Source organism: Protomyctophum bolini, assembly GCF_963924005.1.
Source record: "Protomyctophum bolini genome assembly, chromosome: 10".
Lineage (NCBI taxonomy): Eukaryota > Metazoa > Chordata > Actinopteri > Myctophiformes > Myctophidae > Protomyctophum > Protomyctophum bolini.
In genome coordinates this window covers 30313110-30333742 of record NC_137871.1, presented here as the reverse complement: position 1 = coordinate 30333742, position 20633 = coordinate 30313110, and the positions used below count along the sequence as shown (strand labels likewise).

The window sequence follows — 20633 nt, the reverse complement described above, 5'->3', positions numbered from 1 at the left end:
GCACGCACGCACGCAGCATTGTCACACAGGATAAGCCGTTATTGATCAGGAACAGTAGATTAGTCAATAGGGACAGCAGCTCTTGGGGAAATCCGTGACACTCAAAAGGCAACACAGGATGTCAGGAAAAAGTGTGAGAGGTTACAGTATGGATGATCACACCCCTGCTGTGCTTGCACATTCAAGCAGATCAATCTACTGTATAGTGTACTGTATGCGTGCGTGTTGTTAGACACAAATGTAACAAATGATGCTGCACACACACCTGTCTGCAGAACAAGCACCCTTCGGAGGGGCAATGTATTGAGCCGGTCTTTCTTAGTTTTAGTCATCATATAGCTTCGTTTTTATTTAGTTTTCGTCAGTGAAAAAAAGGTAGTCGACCATTTATCGTCATAGTTTTAGTCGACAAAATTCACACTGCTCAGCACCAGCTTCAGAAAATCCTAGGTGATTCATTGCGAACGCAGTGAGCACTTACTACCAGTAAGACGCGCAAACGCGGGAAGCGAACGCAGCTCGTACATATTTGGGTTTTGGACGTATAGCTGCTTTGGGGACTCCTTATATGGTTATGGCTGAGTCATGGTGACGTAACAGCGGGACAGACACTTGCATCAATCACAAACAAATCACTTAGCTCCATATATGGGCACAAAAGCGGGACATACAGACACACACACAGACAGACAGACATGATCTGCTAGGTCTCATAGTAAGTGCTCACTGCTTTCGCAATCACTGCGTTCGCAATGAGACCTAGCAGATCATGTCTGTCTGTGTGTCTGTCTGTCCCGCTTTTGTGCCCATATATGGAGCTGAGTGATTACGTCACCATGACTCAGCCATAACCATATAAGGAGTCCCCAAAGCAGCTATACGTCCAAAACCCAAATATGTACGAGCTGCGTTCGCTTCCCGCGTTTGCGCGTCTTACTGGTACTACTTATGCAAAACAAGGGTGAATTGCACTTAGTGGCCAAACATCACGGCTGTGTTTGCACTGTGATATGCTTAGCACAATACCATAGATGAATCAGACCTTGACACGGGGAAGATAGTGGGTGCAAGTTATTCCTAATTCGTGGCACTATCAGTGGCCGTAATCCATTCTTTGTGAAATCACCCGTCAGAGTTCTATAAACAGTGATGCTTTTTTACAGCCTGGCTCCCTGGATTCATGCAGTGTGTGCACAAAACCTGATTATCTCCTTCAGCTATTTAAAGATAGAGACGGGTCCATAAACATCAACACTGTCTCTAAAGCATGATTCATACTTAGTTACGCGTCTGTGTCGTGCACCGGAAAAAAAACGCTCACAGCGTGTGCCGTGTCATGCTGCAACGTGTTGTGCACGTGCTTGTTGCTCCGCTATTGTTGGATGCACTGGACCTACTGTACTGTACTGTACTGTATGGTGTATGCACAACTAAGTATAACTTGAGCTTAAGCTGCACAAGACTTTTGTGCAGTGATCTGATTTGTTCTGCACCAGATCACTGGTATGGCCACAGTTCAGTGCTCATCGCTCATCCATAGTTTAATTCCACGCACGCACGCACGCACACGCACGCACGCACGCACATGGCACAACACACAGATAAGAGTGTCAACTTGAATTATTCATGGGGTTCTAATGTTCCATTTGTTTTTCCATCATTAAAGCATTTGAAAGTTAATTTGCTTGCCAACCCAGGAAACAGGAAAGAAATCTCCCCGCCATCATACGGATTTTCAATTTCCATTACATTGTTTGCCTCCCACCAAGGGCCGACCTGCCGTCATTCAGTGATGTCAACGGCCCCGCTTTTACGGAGTCACAAGCGAGGCTCAGCAGGGATTCTCTCTTGGCTCTATTGAGGGAGACATCAGAATGGGTTCCTTAGCTGACAAATAGAGCATTGTTCGAAAATGCGAACAGGTCAAATAGAGGTAAGAGGTAATAATCTGGGTCAAATGTACAAACAGCAGCCATCAGCACTGTTGAGCAAAACTGCAAAGACAAGCAACATCTTAATATACCATCCTGCAACAACAACGCAGCCCCCTTTGTTCTCGCTGTTGAGAATAAAGTAATATATCAACGCTGTTGTTCTGATCAAATCATCCAATAGTATCTCGCACTGCTGTCCAATCATATAGAGCCCCTCCAGCCGCCCTGACCCTGAAAGGTGGATAAACTAATTATTAATATGTAATTGTAGCTCAATGGGGCCTGCAGGCTGGGGAGCTAGCCTGGGGAGGAGGAGGGCACAGAGAAAGTGGGACGCAGCATCACCCCAGGCCACCGCACTAAGCTCCGAGTGACTCTAGGGGGCGCTATAGCAGGGACTCCAGCATACAGAGGGGGAAGGAAGGCTGAGAGTCAGAATGTGCAAAAAATAGTTTCTTTCAACCAAGGTTCATGTTTTAGGTTGTTATTAGAGAAAGTAAAAGATGCATGAGTGTAAAATTGCAGCAAACTTTCTTTCGTTTAAGGGATTTGAGCTGTTTTTGACAAGGGGGCGGGGGCATTCGAGCATGGGGCTGGAGCATGGGGCTTTTTTTTACAAAGAAATTACATCTGACCACTAAAGATCACAAGACCTACTGAATGTGTCAAACTGACATATTGAGCCTATGACACACATAGTGTGGCTTCCCCCCAGTAGGCTATCTTCACATTTTCTTCTGTGGCCAGAGGACTATAGTAAAAAAAAAAATACCCCATGCTCGAATGCCCCCGCCCCCCTATCAAAAACTGCTAAAATCCCTAAAACGAAAGAAAGCAGCAAATGAAAAAAATGTACACTCATCTTTTACTTTGTCTAAATAACTACCTAAAACATGAACCTTGGTTGAAAAAAACTAAAGTTGTCCTTCAAGGAAACGGAGGAGAGTGAGTCAAACAATGAAGGCATTAGAGCAAAGAGGGGAATAGAGAGAGAAAGATGGGCTGTCAGAGAGACATGCACCGAATAGAGGCAGTGTGGAGATGACATTGTGAGCACTGAGCAAAGAAAGGAATCAGACAGACGTCTTTCCTTGCCCTTCCGACAGACTCCAAGCGTGGGCGGGTGGCCCTCTGCAGTCATGCGAGCCATGTGCCAAACACATTCCCGCCATGCCACTGTGCCACCCACACCAAACCCCAGAGGGCATTCTGCACAAACAACAGTGGGCACAGTAACATATGAGTACTACAGCCAAACACCTCGAGAATGCTTCACATTGTACATGTGTGTACATGTAAATACCTAAATCCTTTGGTTTATTAAAGGTCCACTTCACCACTTTTCAACTTCTCTTCCTATAATTGGTCCTCACTAATCCATCCATCTTCAACCGCTTATCCGTACTCGGGTCGCGTCCAGAGCAACATTAGTCCTCACTAATGTTCATGATAAAATACCACAATTTATTTTGTGCACCAGTGACATCGATGGGGAATCCAAGCTAATAGAAACTGCAAGGATTTCTTTTCCCGAAAAGTTGCAATGCAAAAATGGAAGCCATTGTTCTCACAATAATAAAAATCTAAATATTTTAAAACAAAACAAAGAGATGATGAAAAGGTCCTTTAAGAGTAATTTTTGTGTATTTTTGTTTTAGCTAAGAGACCATGTACAGTATGCATGTAATGAGGATATGTGGAGGGATTCAACAAGCCCCCCGGAGAAAAAGCTACAATGTTTGTCTAAACACAAATGTGCCTCATGTTAAACATGAGCTTGAAATAACATAAAGATGCTCTAAGTATAGGCAACGAGTTGGAAAGGAAAAATGGTCTGTATTTCAATAGCCGCTTTTGTCAAAAGCATTTGTCTTTACAATGTACAGTACTGTGTCACATTCACCCAGTCAACACACACCCACAACACTGTACAGTACTGTGTCACATTCACCTAGTCACACACACACACACACACCCACAACATGACAGCAGAGGCAACTAATCATCAATCCTGCAAGGTACCAACCTGCTCATCGAGAGCAGTTATTATGGCTTCAGTGTCTTGCTCAAGGACACTTGAACGAAGTGCCGGGGATCGAACCAGGCTGCTCTACTTCTGCTGCCAAGTTCGATTCATGACACAGATTTCGGAGTTTTAAAGGCGTAGTGAAATTAAAAAGTAAGTTTTTCACACTTTTAGACCATATCCGTGCATGGTCATCATAATATGGGCATATAACAATGGATGCCAAAAAGAAAATGGGTAAATTCTAATTTTTGTGTGTTTTTATATCAAACGTCCATAAAAAATGTTTTAATTACTTCCTAAAAACGAAAATGTGATGCGTGATGACATGTAGAGATACACATCAATAAAAGCCAATAAAAATGAAGCTCACCAGATAGTTTCCCATGCTTATTGTCCTCCTCCACACAGCTGTTTTTAATATCATTCAAGATGACATCCAGACAGTGTATTACTTGTTTTAAACTTAATCATCACGCTAAAATATGTATCCGCTGACTTGTCCCCATGTCTCTCTGTCACTTTGTTTACAAACAAAATTCACGTGCAGGAAGTCACAGACTTTGAGACCCCATAGCCTGGAGGGATGCGATGCTCTGATTGGTTCAGAAACTTCAGAGCAAGCGTTTGAAGCTAAAACTTAATAATAAAATGTCAACCATTTCCGTTGCCCTACACCTTTAAGATTATCTAAGCTACCTTAATTATTTCTTTCCCATGTCCGTATACGTACCCCGACGTATACTATGTCCAACTGAATTGTATCCAAGCTAGTAAAATACATTTGCAGAAACCACACACATGGTCAACACACTTTAGAAACACACTGTGGTAACAAGTGGTTGTCTCGTTCATCGCCAATTCTACATTGATTTTTTTAAATATATTTTTTATCCCACGATTTTGTAACCCATTTTTCACCCCTGTGTCAATCATCTAATGTGATCCTGGGCTCTACACACCCTCCACCAACCTAGTCCCCATATATGGGGGACAAGGGGAGAGCAATGGACTTGAACTCATGCTTCCTTCATGACTGAGTGTCCAAGTTGCTCCTTTACACCCGACAGGGGTGAGTTTCCCTGGTTGGAGTAGCGCGTGGAAGGAACACGTTATTCCAACCAGTTCCTTTTACCTCCCCCTGGCTGGCAGTTTAGTGACCAGGATTACTGCATGTTTTTTGTGAGGGTACCTACCCTAGGGGACACGGGGAGAACATGCAAACTCCACACAGAAAGGCCCTTTCGCCAACCCCGCCTTCGGGTATGGGCACTGATGACGCCAGCACCCACATCGTCCCGAGCGGGAATCGAACCCAGGACCTTCTAGCTGTGAGGCGACAGCACTACCAACTGTGCCACCGTGTATGGGCTCAGATCCACGCCAATATTATCTGTGTGTTCGTAAAAGAAAATGCGTAAAAAAACAATCTGTAAAATAAAAATGCGTAAAAAAACAATCTGTAAAATAAAAATGCGTAAAAAAACAATCTGTAAAAGAAAAATGCGTAAAAAAACAATCTGTAAAAGAAAAATGCGTAAAAAAACAATCTGTAAAAGAAAAATGCGTAAAAGTTACAGATGCTTTTTTTGGTTCCCCAGTGATATCACTGCCAAAAATCACATGACGGCTGAGAGCCAATCACTTACGAACAGAAAAAAAAACAAGCTAAGTTACAGATGGTTTTTTTGGTTCCCCAGTGATATCACTGCCAAAAATCACATGACGGCTGAGAGCCAATCACGTGAGGCCTTTTCCTCTACCCAATCAAAAAGCTCCATAAGTCTGCCTGGCAACTGAGGTTGCCATGTTTGTCTGGGGCTACGTTATAAGTATAAGTATAAGTTTATGAGTTACAAGTTTAGCTATATTATATCCATATCTTGTCTTAAAACAACCACTTAATGGCATTATTGACTAATTCATTATTTTATAATGATATATATATATATATATATATATATATATATATATATATATATATATAAGTTTATGATTTACAAGTTTAGCTATATATCCATATCTTGTCATAAAACAACCACTCAATGGCCAATTGACTAATTCATTATTTTAGTAGCCAATATTAAATAGGGGGGTCTCAAGATTCGGGGACCCCCAGGGACCCCCCGGGACCCCCCAGGGACCCCAAATGGTAACTAATTTTTCAACCGTTTTTTGACGGGGGTTGGCTTGTTGTGATTGTGTCGCCCCCCTGGGGGCGTCTTTGGGGGTCTCAAGGTTCAGGGACCCCCAGGGACCCCCCAGGGACCCCCAAATGGTAACTGTCATTTCTCAACCGTTTTTGACGGGGGTGGGCTCGTTGTGATTGTGTCGCCCCCCTGGCGGCGTCTTTGGGGGTCTCAAGGTTCGGGGACCCCTCAGGGACCCCCAAATGGTAACTCTGTCATTTCTCAACTGTTTTGGACGGGGGTGGGCTCGTTGGAATCGTGTCGCCCCCCTGGGGGCGTCTTTGGGGGTCTCAAGGTGCAGGGACCCCCAGGGACCCCCAAATGATAACTCTGTCATTTCTCAACTGTTTTGGACGGGGGTGGGCTCGTTGGAATCGTGTCGCCCCCCTGGGGGCGTCTTTGGGGGTCTCAAGGTGCAGGGACCCCCAGGGACCCCCAAATGGTAACTGTCATTTCTCAACCGTTTTTGACGGGGGTGGGCTCGTTGTGATTGTGTCGCCCCCCTGGGGGCGTCTTTGGGGGTCTCAAGGTTCGGGGACCCCTGGGGACCCCCAAATGGTAACTCTGTCATTTCTCAACCGTTTTGGACGGGGGTCTTCTGTCGTATGTCCTTAGACCTTTAGCTCCGTTGCAGCAAGCCAGTCCAGTGTGTCATTGTCTAGGTCAATTAGCCCACGGTCACCATTCGGTGGCCGGTATATAGGGCAGCTGGTCAGCACATGTTCAACAGTCTGTGATGGGTCCCCACATTCGCAGTGGGCACTGTCTGTGAGACCCCACTTCTGCATAGATGCACCAAAGCGAGAGAGCTATAGTAAGAAGAATATGCAGATAAATATAAATGGTTCTCTCTGTCTCTCCCTCCCATCAATAAAGATCTATCATAAAATGAGTTACCATGTGGGAGCCCCCAGGGGTCCCCGAACCTCCAAAACCCTGATAATGCGCCCAGAGAGGCGACACAATTCCAACGAGCCCACCCCCGTCCAAAACGGTTGAGAAATGACAGAGTTACCATTTGGGGGTCCCTGGGGGGTCCCGGGGGTTCCCTGAACCTCCAAAACCCTGAGAACGATTCCAACGAGCCCACCCCCGTCCAAAACGGTTGAGAAATGACAGAGTTACCATTTGGGTCCCTGAACCTTGAGACCCCCAAAGACGCCCCCAGGGGGGCGACACGATTCCAACGAGCCCACCCCCGTCCAAAACAGTTGAGAAATGACAGTTACCATTTGGGGGTCCCTGGGGGGTCCCCAGGGGTCCCCGAACCTTGAGACCCCCAAAGACCCCCCCCCCAGCGGGGCGACACGATTCCAACGAGCCCACCCCCGTCCAAAACAGTTGAGAAATGACAGAGTTACCATTTGGGGGTCCCTGGGGGTCCCTGAACCTTGAGACCCCCAAAGACGCCTCCAGGGGGGCGACACGATTCCAACGAGCCCACCCCCGTCCAAAACAGTTGAGAAATGACAGTTACCATTTGGGGGTCCCTGGGGGGTCCCTGGGGGTCCCTGAACCTTGAGACCCCAAAGACACGATTCCAACGAGCCCACCCCCGTCCAAAACAGTTGAGAAATGACAGAGTTACCATTTGGGGGTCCCTGGGGGGTCCCCGAACCTTGAGACCCCCAAAGACGCCCCCAGGGGGGCGACACAATCACAACGAGCCCACCCCCGTCAAAAACGGTTGAGAAATGACAGTTACCATTTGGGGGTCCCTGGGGGGTCCCTGGGGGTCCCTGAACCTTGAGACCCCCAAAGACGCCCCCAGGGGGGCGACCCAATCACAACAAGCCAACCCCCGTCAAAAAACGGTTGAAAAATTAGTTACCATTTGGGGTCCCGGGGGGTCCCTGGGGGTCCCCGAATCTTGAGACCCCCCTATTTAATATTGGCTACTAAAATAATGAATTAGTCAATTGGCCATTGAGTGGTTGTTTTATGACAAGATATGGATATATAGCTAAACTTGTAAATCATAAACTTATATATATATATATATCATATATATATATCATTATAAAATAATGAATTAGTCAATAATGCCATTAAGTGGTTGTTTTAAGACAAGATATGGATATAATATAGCTAAACTTGTAACTCATAAACTTATACTTATACTTATAACGTAGCCCCAGACAAACATGGCAACCTCAGTTGCCAGGCAGACTTATGGAGCTTTTTGATTGGGTAGAGGAAAAGGCCTCACGTGATTGGCTCTCAGCCGTCATGTGATTTTTGGCAGTGATATCACTGGGGAACCAAAAAAACCATCTGTAACTTAGCTTGTTTTTTTTCTGTTCGTAAGTGATTGGCTCTCAGCCGTCATGTGATTTTTGGCAGTGATATCACTGGGGAACCAAAAAAAGCATCTGTAACTTTTACGCATTTTTCTTTTACAGATTGTTTTTTTACGCATTTTTCTTTTACAGATTGTTTTTTTACGCATTTTTCTTTTACAGATTGTTTTTTTACGCATTTTTATTTTACAGATTGTTTTTTTACGCATTTTCTTTTACGAACACAGATAATATTGGCGTGGATCTGAGCCCATACACCGTGCCCCCTTTCTACATTGATAACGTAGCATAATATAAAGTATAACGTGGTCCATCGCATCCATCTTATCTACCCTGCATGAAATCAATTCACGTCTGCAACCACCGATATCAGAACGCCTGGTTTCAGTCAATATTAGCAACTAATATGTGGTTGGTACGTTTCAGAGAGGAGAGAACAGTGGAATGATTCTGTCTAGTTCGAAGCGCTCCCTAAACGCTCAACTCTCTGTCCAATTAAAGGTCGAGTTGACAATTCCAGAGCACCATGGCAGCCTGATAACAGCAGCAAATTATTAAATTGGTTCAGAGTGTTTGCTCTTTATCTTTGGCTGGTCATTTTCACATATAATATCTTCAGGAACGTTGTGTCACTAAAAGGAATATAACAAAGGAAGACTGGATGAATGCCAGCCGACGTGCAGTCTGTGTTGAATATATAGGCGTGTGACAGTTCAAAGAGAGGATAAAGCAGCCGCTATAAGCTTGTCTCCCGTCCCTCATCGCTACTGCAGCAACGGAGGCTCCTCAGCCACCCGTCAATCAACGTCAGACAGACTATTATAAAGCCATGCCACTTGTCCGTCTGTTGCTGCGTAATCCAGTCCAACACATTTCCCCTGGACACCAGTCACCAGACAGCTTTTCAAGTTGCGTACACACGCGCCGCGCGCACATACAGTACGCACACATAGTACCTGTACACACGCACAATCCCATCCCAAACCCGATATTTCCACATTCTATATCTCTCTTCGTGTCTAGTCTCAACAATTCTTAAATAATAATAATCGTGTAAAGTAACTAAGTACTGTACTTTACTGGAGTATTTCCAATTTTCTGTACTTTTACTTCTACGCTACTACATCTCAGAGGCAAATATTTGACTTTTACTCACATGAAAACTTTAGTTACTAGCAATTTAGTTTTAAAAACATACTATACAACTATACCGTATATTCCGGCTATTTGAAAATAGCCGATCTTGATCTATAAGCTCACAATGTGGCGTGATGCGCCAGGTTGTGAGCTTGAAGATCTAACATTTTCAGAAGAATACATTTCGAAAACTTGAAATGGTACATTTCTGCATAATGAGCACTTTTACTTTGATAATTTAGGTATATTTCGATGCCAATACTTTTGTACTTTGACTGAAGTACTTAATACAGGATTTTTACAGAGTAAAGGCATTTTCAGACGGGCAGCAGCCGACGCGCCTAGTAATTCATTTTCAATGAGAGGCCTGGAGTTGGTGTTTTTTTGTACGCACGGACAATTTAAGGGGCGACAAAACAAGTGTATTTTCGTGGGCGCGGTCCCGTGAAATTGTCGCGTGTGTTATGTAGGAGATATGGCTTATGTGTCCATAACCATTATGAACATGAGCGATGTGGAGCCCTGGTGTTAGACATGCGAGTACCTTTTCCACGACTACAACAATTCAATACCTGTCCTTGCTGTCCTCTCCCTCTCCCTCCATGTCTCACTCCACTAACTCCCCCCAACTCCCTCAGCCATTTCAGGTCAGAGTGCAGTGTCAGTCTGTCCACACAACTACTGCAAGGCTGCAAGCCATCCGTACTGACTCCATTACACAGGACTGCAGGGGAAGATGTCTTCACTAATTCCAACTACACCCTCACACCCCCCCCCCCCCCCCCCCCCCCACTCCAAGTAGCACACACAGTAAGGTCAAGTAAATCCATTAAAGCTCCTATTGTGTAAATAGAATGCTGGCTGAAAGTGGAGAAGAACAAATGGTGCGGAAGGCAAGCCTGGCTGCCTTCCAATTATTAAGCATCAAAGTGTAACACAAACGCCCGCTAATTGTTTTACAGTTGCAAGCCTCTCATGTGTGGCTCCTGAAGTGGCAGCATTAGCCCATATTATATCAATAATGAATATGCTGCTGACTGGAGTAAATGTTGAAAAATACATTATATGACAGCGTTATGTGCAGACAATGCTTTTGCTAATCGTAGCGCAAACAGCAAAATCGAGTGGCATTGTTAGAAGATAAAAGCATACTGTATCAATACTGTCCCAAAACCACTGCTTTTCAGGAAACGGCAAAAGAATTATCTCCGTTCCAATGAATCCAGTGTTGTTATTAGTCACAAGCTCTTGTTAATACTTTTCATTCATCAAATATTAATAAAAAAAACCCAGACTGAACCACTTTATTTTCTTTCTTTTTTTCCCTTTTCTTTTTTTTTGATGAATTTTTGGGTCTTTTTCATATGCCTTTATTTATAAGACAGTAGAGTGACAGAAACTGGGGAGAGAGATGGGGAGTGACACGCCACAAAGGTCATCGGATTCGAACCCGCGACACGCTCCCAGGCGTGTCACCTAGGCCTTTGCAGCCTATACTGTAGGTGCCCGGACCGCTACACCAGCAGCCAGTGTTGTTTTTGGCAGCAAAATTTGATTATAGTTTTAGTCTTTTGAATAGTTTTCATTTAGTTGTAGTGACATTTTAGTCACCTGGAATGTTTTAGTGTTAGTCTAGTTTTAGTCGACTAAATGTCATGAGATTTTAGTCCACTAAATCTACGGTTGATTTAGTGGACTAAAATGTATTTTGGCGGGCCTTGATGAAATGGAGAGATACAAGGTGTCTTGATTGTGTCCATTATTGTAACCTTGGCTAAATAAAGGTGCATGATAATGATGATAATTATGTGCGTCCTTCGACTTCAAACTCGGTGCTGAGGACCCGAGGGAGTGATGAAGTCGATTGGATCAGCAGATCTCCCCATATTTGGGCATGACTAATCTGTCAAGACTCTGCAAACAGCAGAATCTGTCAGCACCACTGCCACTAAACGTGTATAGTGTTATAGTGTTGTGGACTAAGAAAGGGGAGAGGCCAAAACTAGTTCCTGACATAGAGAGACAGATAGAGAAATTCCATAACTTATATGGGCACAAAAGGGACACAGACTGACAGGTACAACAGGTATTGCATAAACAGGTGGGGCATGCATTTCTAATTGCATTGTTCACGAATTGCATCGGTCCCTATACTAGTAGGCTAGAATTGAATTGATAACCCTGTGAAATTGTTAAATAAAAGGACATTGATTTTTGCATGCATCAATAGCTTAAGCTTTTAAGATAAAAGTTCTGCACGGCAATCATTTTTCTTTGGTTCTCCAAAGACTGGTCATGGTTTTCTCAATAATCTATTGACATGAAGTACAGCATGACCGAGTGCCGTTAGCAATCAGGAACAGGACTTCTTTGTGGCAACATGTCGAGTTTGCAATGCATGTAAAGGAAAACTACACATTACTATTTACACATTATGGTGTCCGGGTAGTTCAGTTGGTAGAGCGCTCGCACCACCAACTCAGCACATGAGTAGCACAGCTTGGGTACAGGCCTGGGTACTTTCAGTACTGGGAGCCAATAGTAGGCGCCCCACCTCAGCAATCCATCTCCCAGGGGTTTAGCACCAAATGGGGATAGACTCCTGCATTCGCGGCTGATACCAACAATAAAACAAGCTACTTACTATACACATTATAATATGCTCTATACATTAACTCATCATATTGTAGCTATCGATGATTTCCAGATTCTTCAAAACTGCTTATCAAGCTAGCCCTTATAACAGCCAAAATGAAAAGCACTTGCATCGAGCCAAATCCTTTCACCAATTAGTGTGGAAAAGAACAGCATTGTCTCAAAGCGAATAGAAATAGCATTCTGGTCCCCCATGGAAACAAAAAATCCAATCAGCAGAGCTCAAACACAATTGACAATGCCCCTTCTCTCTGCCCACCATTGAACAGCAGTGTTTGACGGCAGCTTACCGGATGTTGTGGGACTTGCGTTTAATCTCGTTCCAGCAGAGGTTCATGTCTCCTGCCTGGTGATGCTGGCCTCCACCTTTCAGCCTCCTGCACTCAGTCCCCTCCTCCAGTCCCTCACCATCCACCGTGGACTGGCATGGCACGCAGTGGCATCCTGGCCACGAGGGCCGCCCCGCAGCTAGAGAGAGAGAGAATGATGCAGCGGGTGAGTACAGTATATATGCATGTTAACCACTTAACCGAATCATGACAGTTTTCTGAAAAACCTATGTTTCTATAATCAGTGGTTCAACCTTTTTCATTTCAAGGACCCCCAGAATTATCTGAATTTGGCCACGGAACCCCCATCTAAAAATATGTTGTTCGCCCCCAGAAGCACAGACTTGAGTTAAAAACGTTCGCTCTGAAAGAATATATATTCCAAATTTGCGACACATTTTCACAAACTTTCAAAAATAGCAGACCTACGGTACAAGCTTGTAGCGCGGCACCTATTTTTCAATAGCTAAAGTATAACATAATGCTTAAAACACAGCCATTTTTGGCCCAAAAATGTATTAAAAATCTGTCTAGAGCCGCAAAATATGTTTCCTTCAATAAAACAAACTTTGTGCCATTTCTGTTTTTTCAATATTGTAGTGTTTGCCTGATACGCGGCTGGAAATGAGCACAGAGTCAGGATGTACAAAAGCAGCCACACCGTGGTTTATTCCCAAAAAGGAGATGAACAGCATGGGAAATGGCAGCACGCAGGCAGCAAACAAACAGGGCAGGTGAGTGTGCAGCTCCACCCTGCCCTCTCACTGAATTCAACACTGAGTTGGTGAGCTTCCTGGCAGCCTTTTATAGGCAGCTGCACCAATCAGTGTGGGCTGTACCATTTCACCTGGTTAAACATGCAACCCCCACATCACATTATCCTTAGCAGCCCCAATGCCTCACTCAAACACCCCCGTGGCTATTCCACCGTGGTCCAGTCCAGACCAATACATGGTGCCCTGGTAGCCTGGTTCCCTGAACACACTGGAACAGACAGAACAGAAGCAGATATTACATAATTGTATTTTCATTTCATCATACTTTCAATAAACCAGTTAGACTCATGACTCTTCCTTTATGCCAATATACATACTTAAATGTGCCCAATCTCAGTAACGGAGGACCACTTCGTTACAAATATTACCTTTTTTTTTTATTGTTTGCCAATTTCTCAGAGCAGATCAAGAATACCAGTAAGCCGGCAGCATTGGCGGTGAATGCAAACAAACATGTGCAGGCATAAATAAAGTATTTATTTTCCTTCAATAATTTGTTTCTTATTTCTAAACAGATCCTGCTTTCCTTGGCCTACTAGAAAGAGACTAATTGAAGCACTTTTCATCTCCGCTTTGGACTACGGGGACATTATATACAGAAACGCATCGGCTACCACACTTGGACCCAGTTTATCATTCTGCCCTCAGATTTATAACAGGCGACACTCATCATTGCATACTGTACAATAAGGTTGGTTGGCCCTCCCTTGCGACAAGGAGAAACCAACACTGGTTCTTATTTGTCTATAAAGCTCTCTTTTACAATGGAAAACTATTTCTTATCATACACGCTCTCAAGATTATTTGATGCTTGAGACCATACCTCCACTACATCTGGAAAATCTGCTTTCAAGTGCGCTGTGCCACACACTTGGAACACCTTACAGACTTCACTAAAGTACAGCTCTCTTCCTTCTCTATATCGCTTTCAACTTGATATATCAACGTTGGTAAATATCATCTGTACCCGTTTTAATTGAGTTGATCACTATGTAATGTTCCTTTATTATTACCAGTAACTTACTCACCCATTGTACATTGTTGATGTGTTGTAATCTCGGCACCACTGAAAAAGAGGGTCTCAGCCCTCAGTGTGTTCTCCGAGAACTAAATAAAGGTTGAAATGTAACATATGAATATGTAAGACTGTGTGTATGCCTACCACCTTTGACTCCTGATGTCTGAGGCCGATTTTACAAACATATGTTTTCTAAACCAGTAGTTCTCAAATGTTTTTGTGCCATGAAGGACCCTCAAAATGATATGTATTTGGCTGCACGGACCCCCCATCTGTTTTGTGCCAGGGACTGGGACCCCTCAGAAGAGAAGAGTTGTTAACTTGAAATAGTAAATTGGTGGTCAGAGCTTTATTTAAACCTTGCAAATCATTGAGGATTCATTTGTTGGCAGTGATTCCAAGAGTTATACATACAGTGCTAAAACAAAATATGCAGGGTTAAAATCAACAGTAAGAGTTAAAAGAACAGACTTAAAACAAAATATGCAGAGAATAGAAGTAGAATGCAGAGCGTCAGCGTATATAGGGTTGTGAATGTCCAATAAGGGATTTACGGCTGCCGAAGATACAAGTGTTTATCACGCCTCTGTGCCACAGAGGACATGCAGAATGCAATGGTGAGACTCGTAGGGAACTCCAGTAATGAATCTGTGGGTGATAAACTGAGTCTAGGGGTTTGAGAGAAGAAGAAGCAGCATTTCTGTAGAATATATTAGCATAGTGTAGGTGTAGGCCTCAACTATACTTTTCCTATAATTCAAAGGGACACTGGATCTCTTTCTGCACAATAATGTGAATTTTTGCCACAGTTTGGCATTTTCAATATGTACTGTACTGTAATTTTGCTAGAATTCAATCTGGATATAGGTATAGACAATGAAATCAACATCTCCTGCACTAGAAAAACAAGCATGAACTTGGTTTTGCTTGTGTTGAGTACTAATTTAAGATCGACAAAATGTATCTTGAGGAGTAGTAAAGGAAAGTTGTATAGGTTCTCAAAAGTGAGTTGTTTTCGAATTTTCCTCGAATATGGGGGAAAAAGGTAAATCAAATTTTTCATTTTGGGCGGGAACCCCTTTTGGTGATTTAAACATTATGTTATAATTTAGCTATTGAAAAATAGATCTACAAGCTCTACGAGCGTGAGGATTTAGATTTTCTTTAATTTATTTCGAGGTCAGGCCTAATTGGGTTCTATGAACAGCTTTTGTCCCCACACGTCTCAAGATTTGCCATTGCCCACTAGCCTGGCGAAGCCAGACTTCATCTGCCCCATATGCATATGCATATTGCCTGAGGCAGATCCGCAGTGCAGTACAGTGGTATATTATTATTAGTATCGCAACGCCAGGCCTAACATCAGCCTCATCAGCGAGAAATCAACTAACCAAACACAGGCAACAGGCATTCTGATTGGCCAGATGATGCATGTCATGATGCATGATGATAAGAGCGCCTCTCACTTCGCACGGGTGTGATTTATTTGACAGGGACAATACAAAAAACAATGTATCAAGTTATTTTTTATTACATTTTTTAATCCAAGTCCATCTTTTAATTTAGTCCATCTTCCGCTGGTACCTGTTTTTACAATAACAGGTAATTTCCTATGGGGATTTATTTTAATAAATAAATTTCAAATTCAGGCCAATTTTTAAGACCAATAATATAGTTAAATTTCTGAGGACTCGTATGTGGGTTGCGGACCAATTTGTATGGGATGCAAGTTAAAAAGACATTCTAAGTTTTTTTGAAAAGGATGAAAAAAACTTGTATTTAGTAGTGAAACTATAGCAGATCGGCTATTTTCACCAGTTCGTGTCCGGGGAGACATCATATTTCTCTTTTGGGTCTCAAGCTCAACAAGGGTGCGCGCGCACGTGCACGCACACACACACACACACACACACACACACACACACACACACACACAGTACACGTTTTTGGTCACTAGCTTCTAAGAGAGGCCATCTGCATATCTCTCTTGAAGGACAACTTTAGTTATTTTTCAACCAAGGTTCATGTTTTAGGTTGTTATTAGAGAAAGTAAAAGACGAGTGTTAATTATGTTTCATTTGCCGCTTCCTTTCGTTTTAGGGATTTTAGCTCTTTTTGACAGGGGGGCGGGGGCATTCGAGCATGGGGCTAAATATGTATTTTTTCCCCTAAATCCCTAAAACGAAAGGAAGCGGCAAATGAAAAATGATTAACACTCGTCTTTTACTTTCTCTAATAACAACCTAAAACATGAACCTTGGTTGAAAAAAACTAAAGTTGTCCTTTAAGGTGCATTCAGACTTGGATGGTTAGATCGACGCAGTTACATACAAAGTCAATGCAAAGACGAGAATTGCGCAACCTGGCTCTGGACAAACCGAGGCGAATATATATTCAGGTCCGAACGCAGCTTTAGGGACAAGCACACACACACACACACACACACACACACACACACACGCACACACACACACACACACACACACACACACACACACACACACACACGCACCACAATTAGTGGCAAAAGACTGTTTTCTAGGTTGTGACCTCTGATGTACTGTATGAGGTTGACGTGATGTCAGAGGGAGGGAAGCCCCCTGCAGCCAGACATGACCTTACTGCAGCACTCAGCTGAGACCCTCAGTCTATACCTAAACACGCATGCACGCACACGTGTGCACACACACACACACACACACACACACACACACACACACACGTCGCGCATGTATACACTAGTGTCCCCCCACACACACACAGCTTGGATAGTTTCCCAACAACAAACAAATTGCGCTTGAAATGTGCTGGCCGGGATGATGGAACTTTTGTTGCAGTGTTAACATTTGTGTGAATGGCTCCCAAGGGGAGCGAGGGGGAGGGAGAGAGAGAGAGAGAGAGAGAGAGAGCGCATTAGGTTGGCAGCAGGCTTATCATCACTTCTGTTCAATGGCTCCCATCATCATAGATCCTCTACTTTCCTCTCATCTTTCAGCTGTTCTCTCCCTGTAATGGTCCCTTGTTCTCTGGCTTCCTCCATGGCCCTTGTGAGGCCACTACACCTCGCATAGCTCAGTCGGAATCTTTTAGTTCCTTCTTCTCATCAATCCTCATCATCACACACACACACACACACACACACACACACACACACCTCATGTGCCTGCTTCCTTCTTCTCTTGTAGTTAGACAGACGTGTATAGGGTGACTCCTCTAGCAATCAGTCCTACTGTCTCTCTCTCTCTCTCTCTCTCCCTATAATAATACCCTGAGTCCATGGTGCACATACTGTACTGTAATTGCAGATTGGCTATTTATATTATGCACACGCACACACCACACACACACACACACACACACACACACACACACACACACACACACACACACACACACACACACACACACACACACACACACACACACACACACACACACACACACACACACACACACACACACACACACACACACACACACACACACACACACACACACACACACACACACACACACACACACACACACACACACACACACACACGCGCGCGTGAACTCAGCATGTGGAATGGATTCAAACCATGAAAAGAGCATTAACAACAACAGCACCACCACCACATTGTAACAGCCAGGCTGTGAGATCTGCATACTCGCGGTAGACCTTCCTATAATTCATATACCGTACATCTCCAGTCTTTTCTCAAACTATTAACCTGCTTGGAGGACAGTTACAGCAGGATACACCACACAAATACAAGGACCCAAGCACAGGCTGGCAGCTGTGGACATGCAGAAACTGACACACATTGTATTGTTTTAATTCACAATGCCTTTTGTCATATCATAAGGGCACACAAGACACATTAACCCATTTAGACCTGAGGCCGATTCTACAAATGTTTTCTAAATCCTGACAGTTGTCTGAAAAACCCATGTTTCTGTCGTTCTCAAACATTTTCATGTCAAGGACCCCCAAGATTATATGTAATTGGCCACCGACCCCCATCTGAAAATATGTCGTCCCCAGAAGCAAAGATTTGAGTTAAAAACATTAGCTCTGAAAGAACATATATTCAAAGATTTGTGCCACATTTGCACGAAGTATAACATAATGCTTAAAAACACCAAAAGGGGTTAATTCCACCTTCTGCGTGAGACGAGTGTCTCTCTGTCTCCATGTCCCTCTCGTGTAGACATAAAATCCCACATGGTACAGCATTAACATACCAGGTACTCTACTGTACTGTAGAGATCTCTCTCTTGATCTGTGTCTGAGGCAAGCTTCAGACCTGCATTTTTAAATTTGTGCTGATGAGATGTGGCACTGCTCAGCCAAGTGTACAGTACACACAGTGTGCACACTGTTTTCCCATGGCCACAGCAAGAAAAAAAAACTGTCAAGATTTCTTTCTTTGACATGTCACGAAGTGACGCGGAAAATCTTCATCTCGCTAAACCCATAGCTGTGAGCAGCACGATAAAACGTTTCTCATGCCATGCAATCATTTCACAGCTCTGAATATTTTATAACCAATCTCTAGTCACGTCAAAGACAATTAGAAATACCCGATACACAAGAAATGTGACATTTCACACTGACCATTGTGCCTATGAGGATAATTTATTTCTCCTACAGACATGTGAAATTCAGATGAAGGGACTTTAAGCTCATCAAAGATAAGACATGCCACTCTGCTGGATTTCAAAGAGCGAGAGAGAGAGAGAGAGAGAGAGAGAGAGAGGGGGGAGGGAAGACAGTTCAACTATAAGATAAAGAATGGGAGGATCAAAGCCACTAGTATCAACCTGTGTCTACACTGTGACGCTAATCAGTACCAGCACTCAGATTTCCCAACTCCCGTAAACCTTTATTTGAAACGATTTAGAGTTATTACCAAAGCTCAACAGATAATGCGTTTAATACCGACAACATTGTCATGGTACTTACCTTATATATTACAGCTTTTCCGGGGTTGCCGGCTCAGTCTAACGCACCACACAGTCAGTGTGGTGTTTCCCTCATGCAGACATTATTTACCCAATCAGTTGTTCCTCGGCATAGAATGTGGAGATGATTTGGACTTAGAGGGAGGGAAGGAGAGAGATGTGGAGGGTGTGAGCGAAGAACACAGCAATGGAAAGAGTGAGAGAGACACAAGCGGACTGGCGGGCCCAGTAGGGACCCATGTTGCAGTCAAAGAGTCCTCTGTCCATTGCATTCCTGCTGACACCTACCTGGTCCCCTTCTTCCCACTGCCAGTTGGACAGAAAGGCCATCTGCCCAATGTCCTCAAGCGCTCCCGCACATTCGAATACTACAGAACTCGCCAATAGAAAACTGTTCCGAGAACAGTCCATGTGTAGTATAAATATTTCATGTAATGTAGGCTTTTTTATGATGTGGCTTTCCACGGTATAACTGGCAGATATATTTTTAATTGATAATAATTGATCAATAATATTAGTTAGCTTTATGATCCGCTTCGACACGAAACTCAAGGTCACCGGCAGGGAACTGTTTGCTTCAGTCTGGAGGCCCAGAACAAAAACATTCTCTCTGGACAGTCAAGGACAGACATGCAACTACAGTAGGAGACGTCATGCAACTACAGTAGGAGACGTCATGCAACTACAGTAGGAGACGTCATGCAGTTCCACTACAGTAGGAGACGCCATGCAGTTCCACTACAGTAGGAGACGTCATGCAGTTCCACTACAGTAGGAGACGCCATGCAGTTCCACTACAGTAGGAGACGCCATGCAGTTCAACTACAGTAGGAGACGCCATGCAGTTCAACTACAGTAGGAGACGCCATGCAGTTCAACTACAGTAGGAGACGCCATGCAGTTCAACTACAGTAGGAGACGCCATGCAGTTCAACTACAGTAGGAGACGCCCTGCAACTACAGTAGGAGACGCCATGCAGTTCAACTACAGTAGGAGACGCCATGCAGTTCAACTACAGTAGGAGACGCCCTGCAACTACAGTAGGAGACGCCATGCAGTTCAACTACAGTAGGAGACGCCATGCAGTTCAACTACAGTAGGAGACGCCCTGCAACTACAGTAGGAGACGCCCTGCAGTTCAACTACAGTAGGAGACGCCCTGCAGTTCAACTACAGTAGGAGACGCCCTGCAGTTCAACTACAGTAGGAGACGCCATGCAGTTCAACTACAGTAGGAGACGCCATGCAGTTCAACTACAGTAGGAGACGCCCTGCAGTTCAACTACAGTAGGAGACGCCATGCAGTTCAACTACAGTAGGA

At 43.9% G+C, this 20633-nt stretch overlaps 1 protein-coding gene across 5 annotated transcripts in view; it reads right to left on the bottom strand.

The window, feature by feature from the left end:
- drp2 (dystrophin related protein 2) overlaps positions 1–20633 on the bottom strand; it is a 187770-nt gene that overhangs the window by 86581 nt on the left and 80556 nt on the right. For 4 of the 5 annotated variants that reach the window (XM_080773866.1, XM_080773869.1, XM_080773868.1 and 1 more), the window contains exon 3: positions 12532–12709. In XM_080773866.1, coding sequence (XP_080629992.1) covers positions 12532–12578 — 47 coding nt within the window. In that variant the 5' untranslated portion in view covers positions 12579–12709. Of the gene's footprint in view, positions 1–12531; positions 12710–19312; positions 19446–20633 lie in introns of those variants that run through there. The other variant, XM_080773867.1, reaches the window with a different exon arrangement.